This window comes from Eumetopias jubatus, unplaced genomic scaffold, assembly GCF_037043125.1.
Source record: "Eumetopias jubatus isolate StellerSeaLion01/CBP00866 unplaced genomic scaffold, mEumJub1_p1.0 scaffold_3, whole genome shotgun sequence".
Classification (NCBI taxonomy): domain Eukaryota; kingdom Metazoa; phylum Chordata; class Mammalia; order Carnivora; family Otariidae; genus Eumetopias; species Eumetopias jubatus.
In genome coordinates, this window is record NW_028274809.1 from 45,260,904 (window position 1) to 45,283,920 (window position 23,017).

At 36.6% G+C, this 23,017-nt stretch overlaps 1 protein-coding gene across 2 annotated transcripts in view; it reads right to left on the reverse strand.

The window, feature by feature from the left end:
- Positions 1 to 10,739: 10,739 nt before the first annotated feature.
- The window catches only part of WDR75 (WD repeat domain 75), a 33,246-nt gene continuing 20,968 nt past the window's right edge, over positions 10,740 to 23,017 (reverse strand). Inside the window, exons 10-21 of one of the 2 annotated variants that reach the window (XM_028125109.2) lie at positions 22,038 to 22,097; positions 21,831 to 21,946; positions 20,610 to 20,785; positions 18,938 to 19,095; positions 18,296 to 18,476; positions 17,362 to 17,456; positions 16,448 to 16,543; positions 15,642 to 15,811; positions 15,043 to 15,102; positions 12,352 to 12,498; positions 11,758 to 11,849; positions 10,740 to 11,074 (exon numbers count right to left, since the gene is read on the reverse strand). In XM_028125109.2, the coding sequence (XP_027980910.1) occupies positions 10,873 to 11,074; positions 11,758 to 11,849; positions 12,352 to 12,498; positions 15,043 to 15,102; positions 15,642 to 15,811; positions 16,448 to 16,543; positions 17,362 to 17,456; positions 18,296 to 18,476; positions 18,938 to 19,095; positions 20,610 to 20,785; positions 21,831 to 21,946; positions 22,038 to 22,097 (1,553 nt within the window). In that variant the 3' untranslated portion in view covers positions 10,740 to 10,872. The remainder of the gene's footprint in view (positions 11,075 to 11,757; positions 11,850 to 12,351; positions 12,499 to 15,042; positions 15,103 to 15,641; positions 15,812 to 16,447; positions 16,544 to 17,361; positions 17,457 to 18,295; positions 18,477 to 18,937; positions 19,096 to 20,609; positions 20,786 to 21,830; positions 21,947 to 22,037; positions 22,098 to 23,017) is intronic. The other variant, XM_028125119.1, reaches the window with a different exon arrangement.

Here is a 23,017-nt window from a genome sequence, read left to right on the forward strand (position 1 = left end):
CCAGCACCAAAGGAGGCTGTAATTAAGCAGCAAAGCCACACATATTTTTTTGAGTAAGGCTAATAGGCTTCTGGGCATGTTGTGGAATCACAATTTGAGAGGCAAACAAAACAAAACAAAACAAAAAAAGCCTTAGAAGACCATCTAACAAAACACAGCTCTCTTCTTTTAGAGGTAAAAAAAATATGCCCTCAAATAAACTTAATACCAACACACACCTAGAAAGAGGCAGAGCTGGAACTAGTAGTCTTCTGACTCCTAGACCAATGGTCTTTCTGGCATAAGATACCGCTCACCAAATAAAGCTTGACTAGTGGACTCAAATTTCACAACTGCAAACAGGCATTTCTGTGGGAGCAAGAAGTTTAATGTTACCTTCCTATGTGAGCTAGAATATAATATCAATATTTGCATTTAAAGTGATTGTTTTCAGAGCACTTATATTCGTCCTTCCGTTAAAGTGGGCAACCACTGAGTAACAAGGATTATCAAAACTCTACACAACAATGGGAGGAACTGGTGCACTTTCATGTCTGATTATTTCATTTTGTGAACTAAGTGCTCTGATCTCCCAAGGAGTTTCCAAGCTAGAGGTATGTTATGCTTGAAGATAGGAAACTAAGATAGCTATACCTGTACGTATTTATATACAGATACCACAAATTTACTACTTGCAAGACCAAATTCTTGGCATTTGGGGGCATGGGGTGGGAGTGGTACTGTAATATACCACTCTGGCATCTTAGTTTTGTGGTCACAGAGTATCAGAGCTGGAAGAGATCATTTTAATTCTGCAATTTAGAGGGAGGAACTGTGATTCAGAGAATAAGTGGTTTGTTCATGGGTTTTGAAAAGCAAAAGCGATTCGAATAGTTCAGTCATTGATTGCATCTCTCTGGTTGTATTCTACTCACATTAACCACTCTGTGGTATACTGCTATCAAATCCCAATTCCTTCCATTTTTATTTCTCTTTAATCTCAATGATAAGTAATCTACCTGGGATCCTAAATCCTCTCTGGGTCTTAGCTTTTACTATTTCATTTAGGATTGTGTGGTGTTACATAATCTTGACTTTGTTGTAAGACAATTTTGCCATTTTCATGGCTTTCAAGAAACAGAGCTAACGGAAGAAAGCACAATTTTCAGATAAAACAGCCTCATAGAAAAATCAATGCCATTTACAAGACTTAGTTAATTTTAACCAAGCAGTTATGTTCAACTTAATAGGTTTCTGTTGAATGGTCCATTATAGTCATAGTACAGAGACCCCAAATTATTTAAGACACATTATTACAACGTTACAATATATTTTATGATTTCTGTACTGGTTGCTAGTCTATAAGGAAAACAAAACAAAACAAAGAGGAACATTGCTCCAGCACATTAATAGTGAGCTTATTCTAATTAATATGTGGGTATTCAGTTAGCTTTTCATTAAAAATTTGCATATAACCAAGTGCATAGTCTCATAAAATATCTAAATTTTATATACCTTTCCTGTATTTGGAACACGATGGTACTAGTCAGATAATCAAAACCATTTGCATAAGGAGGGAGAGCTTCATTTTACATATGAGGGGGCTAAAGTTCAGCAGCTTGAATTCCTTCAGCCAGGTCACAGAGCTAGCTACCTCTTGTCTGTGGCTGGGACGGTCTAAACCTGGGCTCTCTATTCTGTTTGTTTCTTATCCTGATTCTTCCCCAGTTACAGATGCCTTTGTAATGATAAGTAGCTGTCTTAAGTGCCTGGGAGACCATGTGCTATTCTAGAAAGAGCACAGGATTTAGAATTTGATGAGGAAGGGTTTGTGTCTTAACCCCACTTCTTGAGGCCAGTGATCTAGATACAACTTACTTGCGCTCTCTGGAGCCAGTTTCCTTATTTGTCAAGTTGGGGTGACTACCTGACATATAGAGTTGTTGTGGAGAAAGTGTGATGTGTGTGAAATGTGTGGCATGAGCAAGTGGTTAACATGTGGTTTATCCATCCGCCATGAGACTGAGGCTGTATATACTTCCTAAGTACAGGCTGCCTCAGTGAAAGCACCAAGTAACGGGTTCATGGACAGATAAATTAGATAAATGAGGGAGGAGACAAGGGGAATAATCTTTATTAGTTCACTTATTATGTTGGAACTAGTCTAGTTCTTTGTAGGGAAAAAAAAAACCCTGGAGGGCCAGCACTACAAATCTGCTGGACAGGTCCAGATTTCAATGATCAAAATGGCCATTTTGCTTTTATCTGTAATGTTGTCTTTGGAAAAGGAAACAGTATATATGTATTTTTTAATGTTGGAGGAGGAATAATTAGGATAATTCTTCCCAACGGTGTTGTCATGTTTTAGTCTTAGAGTGATCAACTTTTGAGAAAAAGTAATTAAATCCATACAAAGTAACCACTCAGATTGTATAATAATCATTATTTTAAAAAGATATGTTCTAAATTTATTTGATTTGAAACTATGCAATCTTTCATATATAGCTGCAAAAAATAGGTATTTCTTAAACTTGGAAGTACCATGTCAACATCAATATGGCAAAATAATAATGAAATTTATTTGTAACTATGTCAGTATGCCCTACTCCCTAGGCTGAGAGCAGGCTGAAAATACTGGAGTCATGGTCATCCCTACCCCAGCTTGCTTAGGGCAGAAGTTCCAAGAGGCGAGATAAGCAAATAAACAAAGTCGAGGTGGTTGTCCCTCCCAGTTTGCAAAGCAAGGTGTCACTATGAGAGAAGGGGTCATTGTGTCTACCCTAGTTCTGGAGCAGTGGCTGACAGATTTTGCCCAGGGACAGTCCATAAGAATAGAGAGCTCTGACATTATTTGAAATAAAGTTCGAGCCTAAGGGTGTCCCTGAAAACAGTGGAGATTTTGGTGGTAAGCAATTAAGATGAGGTTTGTAAGTAGCTCCGTCAGTGTAATAAACTAAACCATAAACCAGCTAGTTTACCAGAAAGAAACAGGAAGAGACAGCTAAAAAGAATCCTCCTGGGATCAGAAAAAACCCTCAAAGACTAGCCTCAAAAACTAACCCTGCAAAGGGACCTAAATTTAATGGACCAGATTATGAACAATGAGCTCCACATACTGTAAATAATGTAAAATTCTGTGACTGATTTGTAAGTCTTGTGATTCTTCAAAAATTTAAACACAGACTTACGAAGTAACTTGGTAATTCCACTCTTAGGTATATACCCAGGAGAAATGAAAATAATAAAAAGGAATGATGTACTGATTCATAGTACAGCATGAATGCTAAGGGAAAGAAACCAGTCAAAAAAAGACCACACATATGATAGGATTCCATTTATATGAAATGTCCATATAAACAAACCTAAAAAGACAGAAGTATTATCTTTGCCTAAGGTGTGGGATGGGGTAGGTTGGGAGAAATGGGAAGTGACAGCTAATGCACTGAGTTTTGGGGTGATGAAAATAACCTGAAATTGATTGTGGTGATGATATACAATTCTGTGAATATTCTAAAAAAACTACTGAATTGTGGGCGCCTGGGTGGCTCAGTTGGTTAAGCGACTGCCTTCGGCTCAGGTCATGATCCTGGAGTCCAGGGATCGAGTCCCACATCAGGCTCCCTGCTCAGCAGGGAGTCTGCTTCTCCCTCTGACCCTCTTCCCTCTCGTGCTGTCTCTCATTCTCTCTCTCTCAAATAAATAAATAAAATCTTAAAAAAAAAAACAAAAAAAAAACTACTGAATTGTACACTTTAAATGAGTGAATTGTATAGTGTGTGAGTTATATCTCAATCTTGCTATTATTTAAAAAAATTGTATAGGCTTTGGATACTGACTCAAACACACTGAAAAGCCATTTATAGCAATTTCATTAGTATTTGTTGAGATGTGTCTTATGATTTGTATACTTTACTGTTTTGTTTTTAATTGAGGTATAGTTGACACACAATGTTATATTAGTTTCAGGTGTACAACATGGTGATGCAACAACTCTATTACATTACCCTATGCTCACCAGAGGCAATCATCTGTCACCATACAATTACAATATCATTGATTATATTCCCTATGTGGAAACTTTTATCCTCATGACTAATTCATGCCATAACTGAAAGCCTGTATCTCCCATTCCTCTTCACCCATTTTGCCCATCCTCCTACTGTAAATAATGTAGACATTATTATTCTCCTTCCCTCTGACAACCATCAATTTATTCTCTGAATGGGTCTGTTTGTTCATTTATGTTGTTTTTTAGATTCCACATGTAAATGAAATCTTACGGTATTTATCTTTCTGTCTGATTCATTTCACTTAGTATAATACCCTCTAACTCCATCCATGTCACAAATGCAAGATCTTGTTCTTTCTTATGGCTGGGTAATATTCCATTTTTTACACAGACATGTGTGCATGTGCGTGCACGCGTGCGTGCGCGCGCACACACACACACACACCCTACATCTTCTTTATCCATTCATCTGTCAATGGATACTTAGGTTGCTCCCATATCTTGACTATTGTAAATAATGCTACAGTAAACATAGGGGTGCATATATCTTTTCAAATTAGTGTTTTTGTTTGGATAAATACCCAGTAGTGGAATTACTGGATCATTTGGCATTTTTACTTTAAAATTTTTTGAGGACCTCCATACTGTTTTCCACAATGCCTGTACCAATTTACATTCCCACTGACAGTTCATGAGGGTTCCTTTCTCTCAACATCCTTTCCAATACTTGTTATTTCTTGTCTTTTTGATTTTAGCTGGTCTGATAGGTAATATCTCATTGTGGTTTTGATTTATATTTCTCTGTTGATTAGTGAGTGATGTTGAGCATCTTCTCATGAGTCTGTCATCTGTAGTCTTCTTTGGAAAAATGTCTATTCAGGTCCTCTGCCCATTTTTAGTTGGATTGTTTGTTATGGTGTTGAGTTGTAGAAGTTCTTTATATATTTTGGATATTAAGCCCTTATCAGAGATGTCAGTTCTAAATCTCTCTCCCATTCAGCAGGTTGCCTTTGTTTCCTTTGCTGTGTAAAACCTTTTTGTTTTGGTGTAGTCCCAATAGTTTATTTTCGTTTTTGTTTCCCTAGCCTCAGGAGACCTATCTAGAAAAATGTTGCTATTGCTGATGTCAGAGAAATTACTGCCTATGTTTTCTTCCAGGAGTTTTATGGCTTCAAGTCTTACATTTATGTCTTTAATCCATTCTGATTTTTGTGTATGGTATAACTGGTTCAGTTTCATTCTTTTGCAAGTAGCTGTCCAGTCCAGTTTTCCCAGGACCATTTATTAAATAGTCCATCTTTTCCCCATTGTATATTCTTACCTCCTTTGCTGTATATTAGTTGGCCATATAAGCATCGGTTTATTTCTGGGCTCTCTGTTCCACTGATCTGTGTGTTTTATCTTTGTGCCAGTTCCATATTGTTTTGATTATTAGATTTGTAGTATATCTTGAAATCTGGGAATGTGATACATCCATTTGTTCTTTCTCAAGATTGCTTTGGCTATTCAGGGTCTTTTGAGTTTCCATATAAATTTTATTATTTGGTGTAATTCTGTGAAAAATGCTGCTGGTATTTTGTAGGGATTGCATTGAATCTATAGATTGCTGTGGGTACCATGGACATTTGAATATTAATTTTTCCAATCCATGAGCATGGAGTATCTTTCCATTTGTTTGTGTTGTCTTCAATCTCTTTCATAAGAGTGTTTTATAGTTTTCAGAGTACAGGCCTTTCACCTTCATGGTTATGTTTATTTCTAGCTTTTTTGTTATTTTTGATGCAATTATAAATGGGATTGTTTTTTCAATTTCTCTTTCTGCTATTAGTGTATAAAAACACAACTGATTTGTGTGTATTAGTTTTGTATCCTGCAATGTTACTTAACTCATTTATTATTCCTAACAGTTTTGTATTGAAGTCTTTAGGTCCTATGTAAAATATTTTATGTCATCTGCAAATAGTGATAGTTTAACTTCTTCCTTACCAATTTGAGTATCTTTTCTTTTTCTTGTTTTGTTGCTGTGGCTAGGACTTCTAATATGATGTTGAATAAAAGTGATGAGTGGACATCCTTGTCTTATTCCTGTTCTTAGAAAAAAACTCAGTTTTTCACTGGAGTATGTTAGCTGTTTTTCATATAATGCCTTAATTATGTTTAGGTATGTTCCCTCTACACCCACTTGTCGAGTTTTATCATGAATGGATGTTGAATTTTGTCAAATGCTCTTCAAATACTGAGATCTGATTTTTATCCTTTATTTTGATAATGTGGTATATCATGTTGATTTGTGAATATTGAAGCTTCCTTGCATCTGCCAAATAAATTCCACTTGATTGTAGATGATACTTTCAATGTATTATTAAATGGTTTGCTAACATTTTGTTGAGGATTTTTGCATTATGTTCATCAGGGATATTGGCCTGTAGTTTTCCTTTTTGTAATGTCTTTGTCTGGTTTTAGAATCAGGGTAAGGCTGGCCTTGTAGAATTTATTTGGAATCTTTCCTTTCTCTTCTATTTTTTGGGAATAGTTTTAGAATAGGTATTAACTCCTCTTTAAATGTCAGGTAAAATTCACTCTGAACCCCTCTGGTCCTGGACTTTCATTTTTAGGGAGTTTTCTGATTACAAATTCAATTTTGTTACTAGTAGTTGTTTTTCAGATTTCTTATTCCTGATTGTTTTGGAAGATTATATTTCTAGGAATTCATTTCTTCTTAGGTTGTCTGATTTGTTGGCATATAACTTTTTGTAGTAGTCTCTTAAAATCCTTTGTATTTTTGTGGTGTTGGTGGTTGTTATGTCTTTTTTTATTTCTGATTTTCTGTCTTCTTTTATTCTTGATGAGTGTGGCTGAGGTTTCATCAATATTATCTTTTGAAAGAAACAGCTCTTGGTTTGGTATTTTCGATTTTGTATTTCACTTATTTCTGTTCTGATCTTTATTTCCTGCCTACTATCTTGGGCTTTGTTCTTTTTTTGTTGTTGTTGTTCCTTTAGGTATAAGGTTATATTGTTTGAGATTTTTGTTTCTTGAGGTAGGAGTGGATTGCTATAAACTTTCCTTAGAACTGTTTTCACTGTGTCCCAAGGATTTTGGAGTTTTCATTTTCCTCCATGTTTTTAATTTCTTCATTAATCCATTGGTTGTTTAGTAGCATTTTTTTTTTTTTTTTTGGTGATTTTTAGTTTCTTGCCATAGTGGTTAGAAAAGATGTGTTATGAATTCAGTCTTAAATTTACTAAGACGGGGCACCTGGTTGGCTCAGTCAGTTAAGCGTCTGCCTTTGGCTCGGGTCATAATCTCAGGGTCCTGGGATTGAGCCCCACATCAGGCTCTTTGCTCATCAGGGAGTCTGCCTTGCCCTCTAATAAATAAAATCTTTAAAAAAAAATTTAGTTAAGACTTGTTTTGTGGCCTAACGTGATCTATCCTGGAGAATGTTCCATGAGCACTTGAAGAATGTGTATTCTGATATATTTGGATATGTTCTGAATATGTCTGTTAAGCCCATTTGGTCTAATGTGTTGTTCAAAAAGTTTCCTTATAGATTTTCTGCCTGGGTGATCTATCCATTGATCTAAGTGGGGTGTTAAAATTTCCTACTATTCTTTTATTAATACTATCAACTTCTCCATTTATGTCTGTTAATAGTTGCTTTATGTACTTAGTTGCTCTAATGGATGCATAGGGATTTACAATTGTTTTATCTTTTTGTTGGATTGATCCTTTTATCATTAGGGAATGCCCTTGTCTCTTGCTATAGTTTTTGTTTTAAAGTCTATTTTGTCTAATATAAATATTGTTACTCTCTTTCACTTCCATTTGTCTGTATCTTTAGGTCTGAAGTCTCTTATAGGCAGCACATAAATGTTTCTTTCCCCCACCACTCTATGTCTTTGGATTGAAGCATTTAGACCATTTAAGGTTAATTATTAATAGGTATGTACTTACTGCCATTGTTGTTTTCTGGTTTTCTTAGTACTTCTCTGTTCCTTTCTTCTCTTGCTTGCTTTCCTTGTGATTGATGATTTTCTTTAATGTTATGCTTGGCTTTTTATTTTTTGTGTACCTATTATAGGTTTTGGGTTTGTGGTTACCATGAGGTTCATCTATGACATTCTAAGTATATAGTAGTCTATAATCACTTGTTTGAACACATTCTAAAAGAACTTTTACTCCCTCCATGTTTCATGTATAAATATTTTCTATCTTTATTCATAATTTTCCTATTTCTAATTATACTTTTTTTCTTTTTCATTTAAAGAAGCTCATTTTAACATTTCTTATAAGGCCTGTTTAGTGGTGATGAAGTCCTTTAACTTTATCTGGGAAACTTTATTTCTCCTTCAATTCTGAATGATAACATTGCTAGGTAGAGTATCGTTGGTTGTAGGGTTTTTTTCCTTTCAGCACTTTCAATGGATCATGTCACTCCCTTCTGACCTGCAGTTTCTGCTGAAAAATCAGCTGATAGCCTTGTGGGGTTCCCCTTGTACATGACTATTTGCTTCTCTTACTGCTTTTAAAATTCTCTATCTTTAATCTTTGACATTTTTAATTTTTTTTTTAAAGATTTTATTTGACAGAGAGCAGGAGAGCACAAGCAGGCTCCCCACTGTGCAGAGATCCCAATGCGGGGCTCAATCCCCGGACCCTGGGATCATAACCTGAGCCGAAGGCAGATGCTTAACTGAAGGCAGATGCTTAACCGACTGAGTCACCCAGGTGCCCTGAATCTTTGAGATTTTAATTATGTGTCTTCGTATGGACCTCCTTGGTTTTTTTGTTTGGAACTCTGTGCTTTCTGAACCTGGGTGTCTTCCTTCTTCAGGTTAGGGAAGTTTTCAGCTATTCTCTCTTCAAATAAGTTTTCTGCCTGAGACTTTTTTCTTTTGGAGCCCCCTATATGTGAATGTTTGTTGGCTTGTTGTTGTCCAACATATTCCTTACCCTATCTTCAGTTTATCTTCAGTTTGTAAATTTTTTTTTGCTGTTCAGCTTGGGTGCTTTCCATTAGCCTGTTTCCAGATTGCTGATCTATTCTTCTGCATTCTCTAATCTGTTGATACCATCTAGTTTGTTTTTCATTTCAGTTATTGCATTCAACTCTAATTGGTTTTCTGTATTTTCTCTTTATTGAAGTTGAGTTATTCTACTCTTCTTTCCAGTCTGGTGAGCACCTTTATGATCATTACTTCAAATTCTAACAGGCATATTGCCTATCACCATTTCATTTAATTCTCTTGAGGTTTTGTCTTGTTCATTTGGAGCATATTCCTGTCTCATTTTGCTTGACTTTCTGTGTATGTGTCTATGTATTAAGTGGATCAGTTACTTCTCCTAAACTTGAATGGTTCTGTGTATGGTCATCTTCTATATAGACTGTGTATGCTTGGTGACTTTGGCTGGCTGGTGCTATGGCTGGCATGGGCTGGAGATCCCAGTTCACTCTGTGCTGGGGCTGCCCTGGTAGGATGTCTGGGCTTGGAGTGTTCCAGGGTGCTTTGCACCCATGTCACCTTGACAAGATGCCTGGAACCACAATGAGGCCTGTACAGGGGTGTCCAGTGTATACCACACTGGGGCCACTTTGGTGGGATGGCTGGGGCTGGTATGGGCTAATGGCCAGGGGCTCAGCGAAGTGGTAGGCTGGTTAGGGTGCCCTGACCTTACTCCCATCCATGCTATCAAATATGGAGAGAGAACATAAACTGTGGCACCGAACAGGCCCTCCAACTTGGAGAAAGTTCCAGCAGCTCTCCTACCGGTTGGTAGAGTTCTAGGGCTGAATACTTATATTCTAGTTGCTCTTTTAAACCATGGCTTTTGTTTCTGTGCCCCAGCGCAGACAAATCTGCTTGCATGTGATTCTTCAGTATTATCTCACCCCACTGCAGTTTGCAGTGTTGGGGGTAGGTGTTCTCTTCATTACAGAGTCTCTCTTGCTGTTCTGTATGTAGTCTATCTTGTTGTGCAGAAGCTGCTCAGTCAGCCCTCAGTTCTTCTGGAGGAAGTGCTCCAGAAACAGGTACAGATTTGGTGTGTCTGTGGAGGAGGTGAGTTCAGACACTATCCTGGACTGTAAAGTTGTACACTTTACTGTTTTTGTGTTAACTTTTTAATGTCAATTTAACAGGAGTAAAATAGGAAAACTCCAAATGCTAAATGGTTAAAAAACAGTCACCTCAGTACTTAAATATAATACAGAGGCTTGGATCCTAGTCTACTAGCAATGAGACTTTGGTTAAAAAGCAGTTGTTCCTACACCCATAACATTGACAAAGTAGTATCAACTCTTCTTATATCTTCCAAGGCTTTCCAAGTAGAGTAGATAAGCCCTTATCTGAAAGGCTTGGGGCCAAATGATTTCACTTTAGAATTTTTCAGATTTTAGGCGGCCCATATTATTATTATTATTATTGATTTAATACCCTCAGTGTGGTCTGTGGAACACCACATAATCAAATTATTTCTCTAAATTTCTGAGAAATAAACACACTAAGATGTATGAAGCAGGACTAAAGAAAACAACACATCTGTTCAGGTCCTGTTGGCCACCAAGTAAATTTTGCTGTTAACAATATCTCCAAATTGGAGATAAGGTGACATATGCTGTAATCACTTGTGAAGAAAATAGCTAGATATTTCTAAGGCTGATGTAACTCGAAATAAAAATGAGATGGTGTGTATATGAATGCACCCAGCAACTCCAAAGCATGATGCAAACACAGCTTTGTATTACCAGTTATTTAAAAAGTAAAGCCTGTTCATATTTAATATTTTAAGGAAAGAAATAACATCAAGTAGATGTTTTTGGAGTATCAATATATAATTTAAAAAAAAAAATACAAAATGCAAGAACCTTCCATCTCCAAGGCTCAAAGAACAGTTAGCCAGCTGTAGTCTACTTTCCTGAATTTTCTTAGTTCTTTTTCTTCAGATTTTGACAACTGGTGTATAATGTCTTCTCCCAAATCTGTGTCATTTGTGTCCTGGGTCTTTTCAGTAAAATCATTTTCTTCATCTGAATCATCACTTTCTTTTTCTTCTTCCATATCTACATCTTCAGGAATTTCTTCACTTTCATGATAACAGAATAAAATATGAATTATTACTTAAAAAGTTTCTAAATAACTTTCTAATTTAAGACACCTATGTAGAATTACAACCACACAGGGAAAGTAAATGAAAAATCTTATTGAGTGCACTTCAAAAATGGGTTATTATAAAAGAACAGGTGAATTTACAAAGTGTAATTTTTAGTTATATATCAATTCCTTAAACCATACACACGAGATCTAACAATTATTTTCAATGTATTTTATTCACTTGGCTTAATAGTCCTTTGTCCTTTAACTGCATATGAAGGCTAAAATAAAGAAAAATACAGTTGACCTTTAACAACATGGATTTGGACTGCACCCATCCACTTATACATGGATTTGATACGATACTGTAAATGTATTTTCTCTTCTGTATTTTAATTTCTCTAGCTTACTTTATTGTAAGAATACAGTATATAATATACATAACATATAAAATGTGTGTTGACTGTTATTAAGACTTCCAAGCACCATCAGGCATTAGTAGTTAAGTTTTATTGGAGTCAAAAGTTATGCGTGGATTTTCGACTATGCAGGGGGTCGGTGCTCCTACCCTACATACTGTTGAAGGGTCACAGTTTAAGAATATTCTAAGAAAGGGTAACAAACTATCCTGTTTCCCAAAACAATATCTAAACATATTTTAAAAAACTGCTTTACCTCTTTGTCTCCTTAGACAGCAGCAATGAATTTACAAACTTGGAGCACAGGAAAGAAGCAGATGGCAATACATGGGCTGGAGTATGAAGAAGCTAGAGTAAAAAAACCAGAAAAATAGGGCTTCACTTAAAAAGAATGCCATCAGCTGAATGCAACAGGCTTTCTCCACAGTAAAACCAAACCAAAAAAAAATTTATGCCTGCCTTCTGACAATTATGCAAACAATCATCTCTCCTCTCCTGTCAGTTCAGACCACAGTAATCTGGAATCATAAATTTATGTTATTTGGTTTGCGTATTACAACTGCACAGTATACAAATAATTATTCAAAAGTTACCTGTTACAGGGGTGTCTGGGTGGCTGGGTCTTAAGCACCTGACTTGATTTCGGCTCAGGTTCTGATCTTAGGGCAGTGAGATGGAGCCCTGTGTCAGGCTGTGAAAGGTTTTCTCTCTACCCTTCTGCCCCTCCCCCTGCTCACATACACACACTCTCTCTCAAATAAATCTTAAAAAAGTTATGTTACAAATTATAGAAACTCTAATTTAAGCTGCTTTAATGTATTTAATCTGTTTCATGTTGTGAATTACTTACCTCACTAATTGCAGGTATGTTTTCTGTTAAGGGTAGTTGTACTCGTTCACTCTCCAAAGCCTCATTTATTTTTTCATCCTGCTGTTCCCTGTGCTTTCCCAATATGAAATAAAATGGTGTTGTTGGAAGACTTTCTTCTGCTAGTAGCTATAAGGATTGAAGACAAAGGGAAATTTCTTCAATATAAAGGAGGAACTGCCTTGGACTCAAAAGTGTTGCAGTCCTAAAATGTCAGGGATGAAAGGAACTTTAAAAATTATCTGGTATGCTTCTTTTCACTTTACAGGTAAAGCAACTGAGGCCTAGCAGCCCATTTATTAGGGAAAAAGCTAACGGTGCACACTTAGATGACAGAAAAAATACACACTACTACTTCTCCCCCAGTGAAATGATAGCAAATGGGTTTTCAAAAGGCCATAAACCCACAGTGAGAAAGAAAATGGGTAAGTAAGATGCTGGAAGGTGGAAAGCAAGTTCAAGGGTAGTAGGTAACTTAGTAGACCTGAGAAAGAATTCTAAGCTGGCTGGGGGGGAAAGCCAAGAAACATCCCAATTTATATTGCTGAATCCTGCAAATGCTCAGGAATTGGTACTAATAGTAACAGTACCTCAGAAAAAGGCTACCAATAACTGGGTGGCCTGGCTGAAGGTCCATTTAGAGTGCATTCAAATTCCTAGATCTCCTTCTGAGCCCCAAGAGAGGCCTGGAAGTACATTCTTTGGAGGGTGGAACAAAAGTGTGTCTTTAAACTGAACTGCCTGGTGGGGTTGGTGGCAGTGTCTTCACAGCTGAAGGCAGCTGTACGTCATATAGGGTGCTTCCAGGCTGCTAGCCTCCAGGCAAGAATTTAGAAGAATTTTATCTGGGCAATCTGACCAGCCTAAGACAAAAAACCTAAAAATAATGACTTTGGAGACTTTCTCAAAAATAGCCAGTGGTAGAGGCCAGCGGACAAATTCCATCTAGGCAGAGACCTTCCATATGGCTTATTGGATCACTTTTAAGTAAAAGCAGACATCTGAGAATCATCAGATTCTGATGCAAACCTGTGAAATGAAAGACTAAAACAGATGGAAAACAAACAAATGATAGAAATGGGACTATGCAAAACAGAAAAAAAGCAGATTAGATGACAAAGATGAAACAATCTCCCAGAAAACAAAATAGATGATAGTTCAGCACTAAATAACAAGGGTTCCAGAAAAAGAACAGAAAATGAAGGCAAAGAAGTAATTCTTTCTTAGTCATTTCTTGGACTAAAACTCTCCAAGGGGCTGCACATATTACTCAGAGGAAAAGCCAAATTCTATTTTATTCACAAGGCCTACTTTGCCTGGCCTACATAAAATGGCAAGCTGCATCCCACACCCTTTTCCTCTATTCCTCCACCCATTATTCTTACCACTTCTAAAGTACTACATATTTCACTTATTTAATGCTTGTTGTATTTCCCTGCTAGATTTCCCTGCTAGACTGTAAACACTGTTTAGAGAATTGAATGTTAGCTCACTGGTGTATTCCAAGCATCTAGAACAGACCCTGGCTTATTGATGTTTAACAAAAAACGGCTGAACAAATTCAATTAAGTTTTCAGAGGATAATAAAGCTACTTTACAGATAAAGGAACAGGAATAAGAATGGTATGAGACTTCTAATAACACCCAAAGCTATAAAATAGGACAATACCTTCAAAGTTCTAAGAGAAAATGATTTTCAACCTATAACTTTATAACTCGACCAACCAATCAAGTGGGAGAAAAGAAACATTTCCAAACACACAACGTCTTAAATCTGCCTCCCATGGCACTAACAGAATGTGCTTCACAACAAAGCAAAGAAGTGACTGAAGCAAGAGGAAAGCTAGAAGTGATATGATTCCCCAAATGATGGCGAATGTAGATCCTATGACTACTGTGCAGCAGGTACTCATAGAGCAATCGGTCCAGACTGAAGCAAGTCAGAGGCTCTTGGAAATATTCCTTCAAGACTTGAAAGAATACCTAATGTACATGAAATACTGAGAGAAGACTTAAATAACTTGAGTCTGGGGGTGAATTAGAAGTAAATAGGAAACTATGCAAATAAGAAGGTGGCAACATTAACTCCAGAGAAAACAGTGTTGCAAAAAAAAGAAAAACAATCTGTCTGGTTACTACATGACTCAACTATGAATTGTGTTTGCACAGTTATAAGGAATACTGACCTGATTTATCTGTACTGAGAAAACTGGAGAACAGGAAAGGTGTGTGTGTTATGTACATGGGGAAAATGGTGGTGTGAAAAAGAGTAATAACTTGAATAGATCAGTAAATAGACCATAACTAAATCTGAAAAATCCAGAATTAGCAATATAAACATGTTTCTTAGGAAGGCAAATAAAAACTCCAGCTAAAAGAGTTGAAAGTGATTATCTTTGTGGGTAATGGCAGTGGTGTTAGGAAGTTTTCCTGAAAGTTTTGTATAACTATTTGACTCAAATCACAAGCATATATTTTTAACGTTACAAATTAAAACTATATTTTAGAAGAGTAAATATAACCTCAAAGAGGTTATATAAAAGCTACTTTTAAGTGTATGTTTAATTCCATGTTAGGGCAGGTGGAACATTTTTCTCATAGCTAAATTCAAACAGATAAAGTTATCTCTGTAGGGAGGCAATGCAGTCTGCACCATGAGTGGCTAAAACATACCTGTTTGCTTGTTGGTGTGAGTTTCTCTTCTGGAGACTTTGTACTGAATGTCAATAAACTCTGAAAAGAGAGATTAATGATGCAAAATCCAAATAAAAATGTTATAGTTAAAAAATGAGGTCCATTTTTCATCTTGATATATATACACACATATATATATCTGCCCAAAGAAAAGTAAGAGAAGGTTTAAAACATACTTAGTAATTGTTCTGAGAAAACTTATTTAAGAACTGGTAATGAAATAGATTCAACTGATGGATCAAACTGAGGCCAGTTTTTATTATGGCAAATCAAATACTAAAATTAAAAAAAAAACCACACTAATAAGTACCATTTAAAGTATTTTAGTTTTTTTTTTTTTTTTTGCTGTCATGGAGATAATGCAAATATTTAAAGAGCCTCAAAGGTGTGGGGTAAAGTTGTGCTAATACACTTAAAAGACTAGTAATACTGTTTTATTGAGCATATTAGATTACTTCTTTTGGGAAGTAATCCTTTAGTATCACTGTTCCACCTGTTATGAGTTATTACTTTCAAATATAAAATGAACTGAAAATTACATATACAAAGTGGTTGCCTTTTTGAGGTGGGATGGTTACCTGTGACTTTGTTAGGAAGTAAAACTGGGATCTGTTCAGCCACTGGTAAGCTTCTGAGGTGAATGATTCAGGCACATCTCGCAGAACAAACACTCCCCACTGGACTTCCTCTCTGGAGATATTCTTTTGAATATACAATGGTCTTGGCTCACTAGGTTTAAATACAAACACTAGAGGGAAAAAACAAACAGACCATAACATTTTGCCTGCAAAGGTTAGTTCCAGCCTCAGGTTGACAGCCCACACTAATCCTGGGACTGACCCCAGGATTGAGTAAATGGTCCAAGTCATGATTATTTTAGGCTTTAATTCAAGTATCTACTGGATGCCTGCTATGTGCCAAGCAGTCAGGAATGAGGGCTATGAAGATGAAGAAGAGGAAGAAGAATCCCTGCTCCAGAGACCAGGGCGGCCACCGCAGAAGACAGATACCAAAATATTGTGATATTTTGTCTTAAGTACTGGAACAGGGATCTGTAGACAGTGCTTCAAGAAGATGGAGGAAGATTGATTAAAGCTTCTTAAAATGCTTCAGAGGGGCAAAATCTCTCTTGGGACGTTCTGAATGTGGAGTGGGACTGCCTGGCATGGTGAAAAATGAGATGTACTGGAGTTCTCCCAGAAGTCAGTGTGAATGCATACAGAACAAGATGTCGGAGTAAGAACTCAAGAGAGGACAGTACCTCTGGCAAAATGGCCTAAAATAAACATTTGATTTAAAGGCAGTTTGACTCTATATTAAAGATGTTAAAAGAAAATTTAGGTAATAGATCTCCTCTTATTATCAAACTATGGTCTGTACTTACAGTCTGAACCCACCGAAGACTGAGAGATTGCAGCAATATTCTCTGAATGAGGATCAGGTTCCATAACTCTAATGTTTAATTTTGCACTCCATTCCACTGGGAGAAAAAAAGAGCAATTCATTTCTAGAAAGAGATTTACCAAAAGCTTTTTTAAGCTTGTTATTTAAAGTAGGTACACAATTTTTACTGGGACAATTCTATTATTCTTAGGAAGAGGGATATTACACTTCCAAATAACACATGGAGACAAACTGAGAATGTCTGTGGAAGGCTGCACTAGAGCAAGGGGCAGGAAGCAGAAAAGCCAAGTACTACTCCCACATACTATGAAATGGTTATTATTATCTCAGTGCAACTACTGTCTGGTGCTTTCGGCAGCTTAACATGGGCAAAATGTTAACCAAACCACTGTAGAGAATATATATAAACAGAGTATCATATATGTTCATTACTAAACAACCACCATGCCTTCCAAGCATACTCAAATATGTAAAATGCCAGTAAGTAAAATGAGTAAAAACAAAGTCCACATTTGTTAGGAGGCTTGTGAAAGGAGACATTCAAATTTAAAGCTGCCATGGATGCTGCATGTTAATACAGGTTACATTTTAGCAGAAACATTCCTCAGGCTGTTATGAGAATAGAGAACATGGAAGGCAACAGAAAGTTATACATGGCAGAGAAAGGAATAATGGAAGTCAATTTATGGCCAAATAGGCAGATTACAAATAATGTGCATCTCTTACAAGCTCAGCACTTCAAATTTTGATGTATAATGTGACATGTGAAAAATTGTAAGTACTCTCTGGATAGAGACATGAAGATATGATCCAGAAGTCCTAAAATGCCAAAATTTAATGGCCATTTATCGTATGATTTGTCAAATCACTTTATAGTAAAAAAAAAAATCTTACATGCACAACTGAGCAGATTCCAACAGCAAAGAATGCCATTTTCAGTAGCACCAAGAAGATACTTTGAACAAGTCAATCTCCCAAAGCAAAGGTGCCTATGTTAAAACCACAAGAATTAACCATCAGTTCTAGCATGCTGAGTTTTGGACTGCAGACTTCTAGTATAGTTTTATGCAATGCAGACTTTTAGAAAGATATATTTTTGTTCACAATTATCCTGCAGAAAAAAGGGACTAAGGAGAGCAAAAGGAAAAGTTTATTTAGCTATTTTGTTTCTTTACAAAAACATATTTGATGACCAATTCTTTTCTCTAATATCCTGTATAATTTATTGGCACATACCATAAGCAACATGTACGTGAAATGTACAAAGGCATTTAACAAAACCCTTTTTTATGCTCGTTTAACCTAGAAGAAAATTTGCTATATAAATTCTTAAGAATTTGTAAAAGCAAATTCAAAATCAGGTACGTTGGGAATTAAAAACTGTCTTGTTAGCCTTCTGCCATTCTGTCCTCAAATGCCAGCTGCCTGAAGTGAAGTGGCAGATGTTGCTGTTTTTTCTTTTGCCCTTTCTGAATACAAACAAGGTTTGAGCATGACATTGTTTTTATGGGAAAACAGAAGATAAGCATTGTTTGGATCCACTGAGGCTTATTAGCGCCTATTTTTAGGTAGCACAACCATGAAAAGTATCTATTATGAAGAAAAAAACCCTGTAGGTCAAGAGTTAAATGTTAATCCTCATTTCAGAAATGGGTAAAACCATAGCAAATAGTTCACATACCCAAAGTTTTTAGCTTCCTACCACTTTGGTTTGCTACTGACCCACAGACTACCTTTAGAGGAAGCATAAGTTACTACTAAAGGTTTATGTGGAAAGACTCATTTAAATTAAAAACAAACAGTATGACATACTCCCCAAATTATTTACCTTATATTCCCAGCTCGTTGACAAAATGTACATTTAAGTTCCCATGTCTCTGAATCCCATATTGTAACTATTTCCTCAAAACTAACTGCTAGTAGAGAGCCATCTTCAGAGAAACAACAGTTAGTTGCTTGGTATTTGTGATAACTACCCACAAAGTCACAGGTCCAGCCAACAGCTTTTTCTATGGAAAAGAAAGATCATAAAGTTCAGAAATGGTATAAATGCTAGATAATACTTTAGGGTAGTTATAAGCAGTAAGGATTACAGAAGAAGCACAACAAAAAACCTTGCTCCTTGAAACTTGAGTTAGAAATGCTCCAAAGCACTGACTGGTTTGAAATATATACCTCTTCCAGGAAATCTTGACCTCCCTCTAGTGGAACAGTGAAAGAATTGCCTTTTTTTTTCTTTTTAGCACTGTACCCTCACAGAAATAATCAATACATGATTGATTAATCAAGACTGATAAAAAAGTACAGATTTTGGGGAAAAGGCATGTAAAATGTAATCTCTTAAATCAATTAGGCAATAACCTACAGAAGTTAAGGTAGAAAATGTCCTCCTAGAATGGAGACAATTCATGAAAGAGATCAATTCTTAAAATTATGCACTCTTTAGACATACCATATTTAATTAACTTACTGTATATATCAGAATCATCTGTTAATATCCACACTTTGAAGTGACCATCTTTACTAGCTGTAACCAAGGTGGGGTTTTCAAATTTTTCTGCATTACAGAAACAGACAGCTGTGATGTGGTCTTCATGTGGCATGTTAATCTTTGTATTAAGAACAAACCTAACAGAAAGGAAATCATCAATTTAGTCTTACATCAGGAAATTATATATTGTCGTATGAGTACAAGAATTTTTTACTGTACATTTTACAATAGCATCTTTAAGAGTGGGCAACGGATACATTATCATCTAGAATGACAAACAATTGAGTGCTCTACCTCTAATGGCCACAGGATATAAAGAGTTCTAACACATTATCTCTGCCTTTGTGTAACTTATACAATATAGAGATCATTATGTATACTGTCAACTTGTACAAAATGAATATAAAATAGGAGTCATCACAGAATGATACATGAAAGCCTATCGTATTAAACTCTGTAAGAAAATTGTACAGGGCGCCCGGGTGGCTCAGTCGTTAAGCGTCTGCCTTCAGCTCAGGTCATGGTCCCAGGGTCCTGGGATCGATGGGCTCCCTGCTCGGCGGGAAGCCTGCTTCTCCCTCTCCCACTCCCCCTGCTTGTGTTCCCTCTCTCGCTGTGTCTCTTTCTGTCAAATAAATGAGTAAAATCTTTAAAAAAAAAATTGTACAGAACTCAGATGACTATCTACTTTCAAAAATAAGCAAAAAATGGAATGGTCGTGAAAGCCCCTACTTGTGGCAAGAAAATACAGAAAACTACCTCTTCAAATGCAAGATAACCTATGCTAGCACAGTGTTCTTAAAAGAACATTGGGGCAAGACTGTGCTGTGATTTTTTATTTTTTCTTTAAAGATTTTAGTCATTTGACAGAGAGAGACACAGCGAGAGAGGGAACACAAGCAGGGGGAGTGAGAGAGGGAGAAGCAGGCTTCCCGCGGAGCAGGGAGCCTGATGCGGGGCTCGATCCCAGGACCCTGGGATCATGACCTGAGCCGAAGGCAGATGCTTAACAATTGAGCCACCCAGGCGCCCCTGTGCTGTGATTTTTTAAAAGTCCATACTACAAGAAGAGTGACTAGAGATAATCTATTAATCCCTCTGGACCTGTTTAACCTGTAAAATGTGGAAGAGAAGTTTATCTTATAGTATTTCTATGAAGATTGGTAGGACAATAGATACAAAAGCACTAAGCCTAGGTCTTGGCATGCAGCAGACACTTGATAAACGGCTACTATAATCAAAGTCTGAAAAACTAGTGGAACTCTCTATGTAATCAAACATACACGGTACACTACAGTATACCTCTGCCATTTCTCCCAAAGGTAGTATAATGTGAATAGAGGAGCAAAGGGACTGAGAAATTTGGATTCTAACTGGCTTTGCTTGCAATTAGGTCTGATGCCCTTGGGAGGCAGGGGGGTCACTTTCCCATGTTTCCTCATTTATGTGTGGAGATGACATTACAACTTGGGGGACACCAGTGCCTTCTCAGGGCAAAAGCTGAAAGGCTTTATTAGGAGAGTAACACCTCCCTCATTTGTCTAAATCTAAAATTTATCAAAATGAAACATTTTTAAAGACAAATGAAACATAAAATACAAAATCACATAGTTTCTACTCTGAAGTTAAATAGCCATATAGGTAGTATTACCCTTGTGTTTTCTTATTATACATCCACAGTTTCATCTGCAAGTCAAGCTCTGTTTCCTTTTCTTGACGTTTTTCCACTGTTGCAAGCCAGTTACCATAGCAGCCGAATGCAGCCTTTGTTAGCTCAATCTGGATCAGACCATAATCATTGATATATTCTTGCTGTATAATATCTAACTGATGGGTTAAAAAAAAAATCCAAAATGCTCGTTAATGCAAATACATAAACGTTAAAGTTTTCAAGAAATGGTAACTAACTACAAACATGATTTCTAGAATCTACAGTTATAAAGGAAAAACCAACTTAGTTATGGATATCAAAACTGCCATTAAAAAAGCACATTATATAGCACCAGTTCAGTGGCAATTATTCTTTAATGACCTTTAATTTTAGTGATGACTGACTGACCCATGTACATGATACAATAGAACCCTTAACTGATAGAAGCAAGGGAGAAAAGCATTACTATCGACAAAGAGCTTTACATAAAATCTCAAGTTAAATTCCACATCACTGAAAACAAGAACAAAAATAAAATCTACAATTTTTAAGTGGTGAAGAAAGATAGCAATGTTGTAAGTAGACAATTTTAATTATGATTGTTTCTTTTATCCCATTCCCTTGTCTACTTACCAAACATATGTTGATTAATTATTATTTCCAGGCACTGTACTGAAAATGTACAAAGAATTAAGTTTCCTTTCTTTGGGGGTTTTAAAGGCAAGGGAAAGGAAGATCAAGTGTACAGCTGCTACGACAGGAATAAAGGGTACTGTGGGGCACAGAGATGTAGAGAGTCTGGGTGAAGAAGCAGCGTCCCTCTTTACACTGAAAATATTCTCACTGGTAGGTAATAGGATAACACTTTAGCAGAACACAGAGACATATCTGTATTTACAGTCCTTATATTCTGATTTCCCTATTCTTGTAACTCAGAAGCACAGATATGTGACAGCGAATTAGAGTGCAGTCTGAAACATAATTAAATGGAGAGCCAGCACAGGAGTGCCAACTGACTTACATGGAGCCTTAATTTGCTGCTGTGGCCTCATCAGAATTATGCTGTAAACAACTAAGTAACCAGAGACAGTACTGATAATGTTCAAGCAAACAAAGGCACGGGACCTTGTTTTAGAAGCTACTAAATAAGTTACTTAACGCTGGTGGTGCTGTTGGGAACTTTCATTAGTTTTAAGGCCAGTTAATGGATCGAAATCTTACATTGTATAACTGCTTATCATGCTGCAGAGAATAGAACTGCAAATGGCCAGGTTTTCCATTCAAAACCAAAGCTTTAGTTCTGGGATCAATCATCAAACCGGTAGAGATACTGCTGTCTGCAAAAGAAGTGACAAACAATAGTTAAAGTCATACAAATATTCACTTTTAAGTTGTGCATGATTACAGATCCACTGGGTTTTGTAATACCTTTCACTAGGCCTTGAATTACTGCAGATGCCTCAAGGTTTCGGTGAATTATTATTATCTCTGTGGGTAAAAAAAAAAAAAAACAAAATAAACCCATAAATTGGTCAGAATTTCAAGGTCAAAAAAAATCAAATGAATTTATGTCATTCTAAAATATACCAGAATCTAAAACAACTTAGTAAGTTTAGTTTACTATTATTAGAAAATCAGGAATAAAGGGGCACCTGGGTGGCTCAGTAGTTAGGCATCTGCCTTTGGCTCAGGTCATGAACCCAGGGTCCTGGGATCGAGCCCCGCATCGGGCTCCCTGCTCTACGAGAAGCCTGCTTCTCCCTCTCCCACTCCCCCTGCTTGTGTTCCCTCTCTCGCTGTGTCTCTGTCAAATAAATAAATAAAATCTTAAAAAAAAAAATCAGGAATATATTTTGTGATTTAGCTAAAAAACTGGGGCTGGGGAAGAGGGTTTTTTTTTTGTTTTTTCGGAGGCTTTAAGGTTTATCAGTTGTGCCTATGAATATATTTAAGTGTTAATTCAAAAACTTATATACCCTAAAAAAGACAGTTTACTTTGAAATGACTCATTGCACTAATGGATTGCTCACAGTTACAGTTTTTCTTTTCTTTTTTTGAAGGGAAAGGAGGCAATGCGCCCTGAGATTTACATTTAGGCTGAGTAGTAACAGGATGAGCAAAAAGTTTTGGAGGTATACAAGACTGCATCTATTCCTGTCAGAACCCATGGGACCCCCACACCAAGAGTGTGGCTACATCAAGTGTTCTTTTGAAAACATTACATTTGTGAAGGCACAAATGCCCACTTCAAAAACCCTCCCTCTATTATCCCCACATCCCACATGTAAAGGTTTTGAAATGGAAATGGTACAAGGACCAAATACACTTAGCCCTACATTTTTATCAAAACAATCCTGAAAATGTTGGATTTTGGTGGCATCTAGAGTCAAAAAAAGGAAACGGAGAAA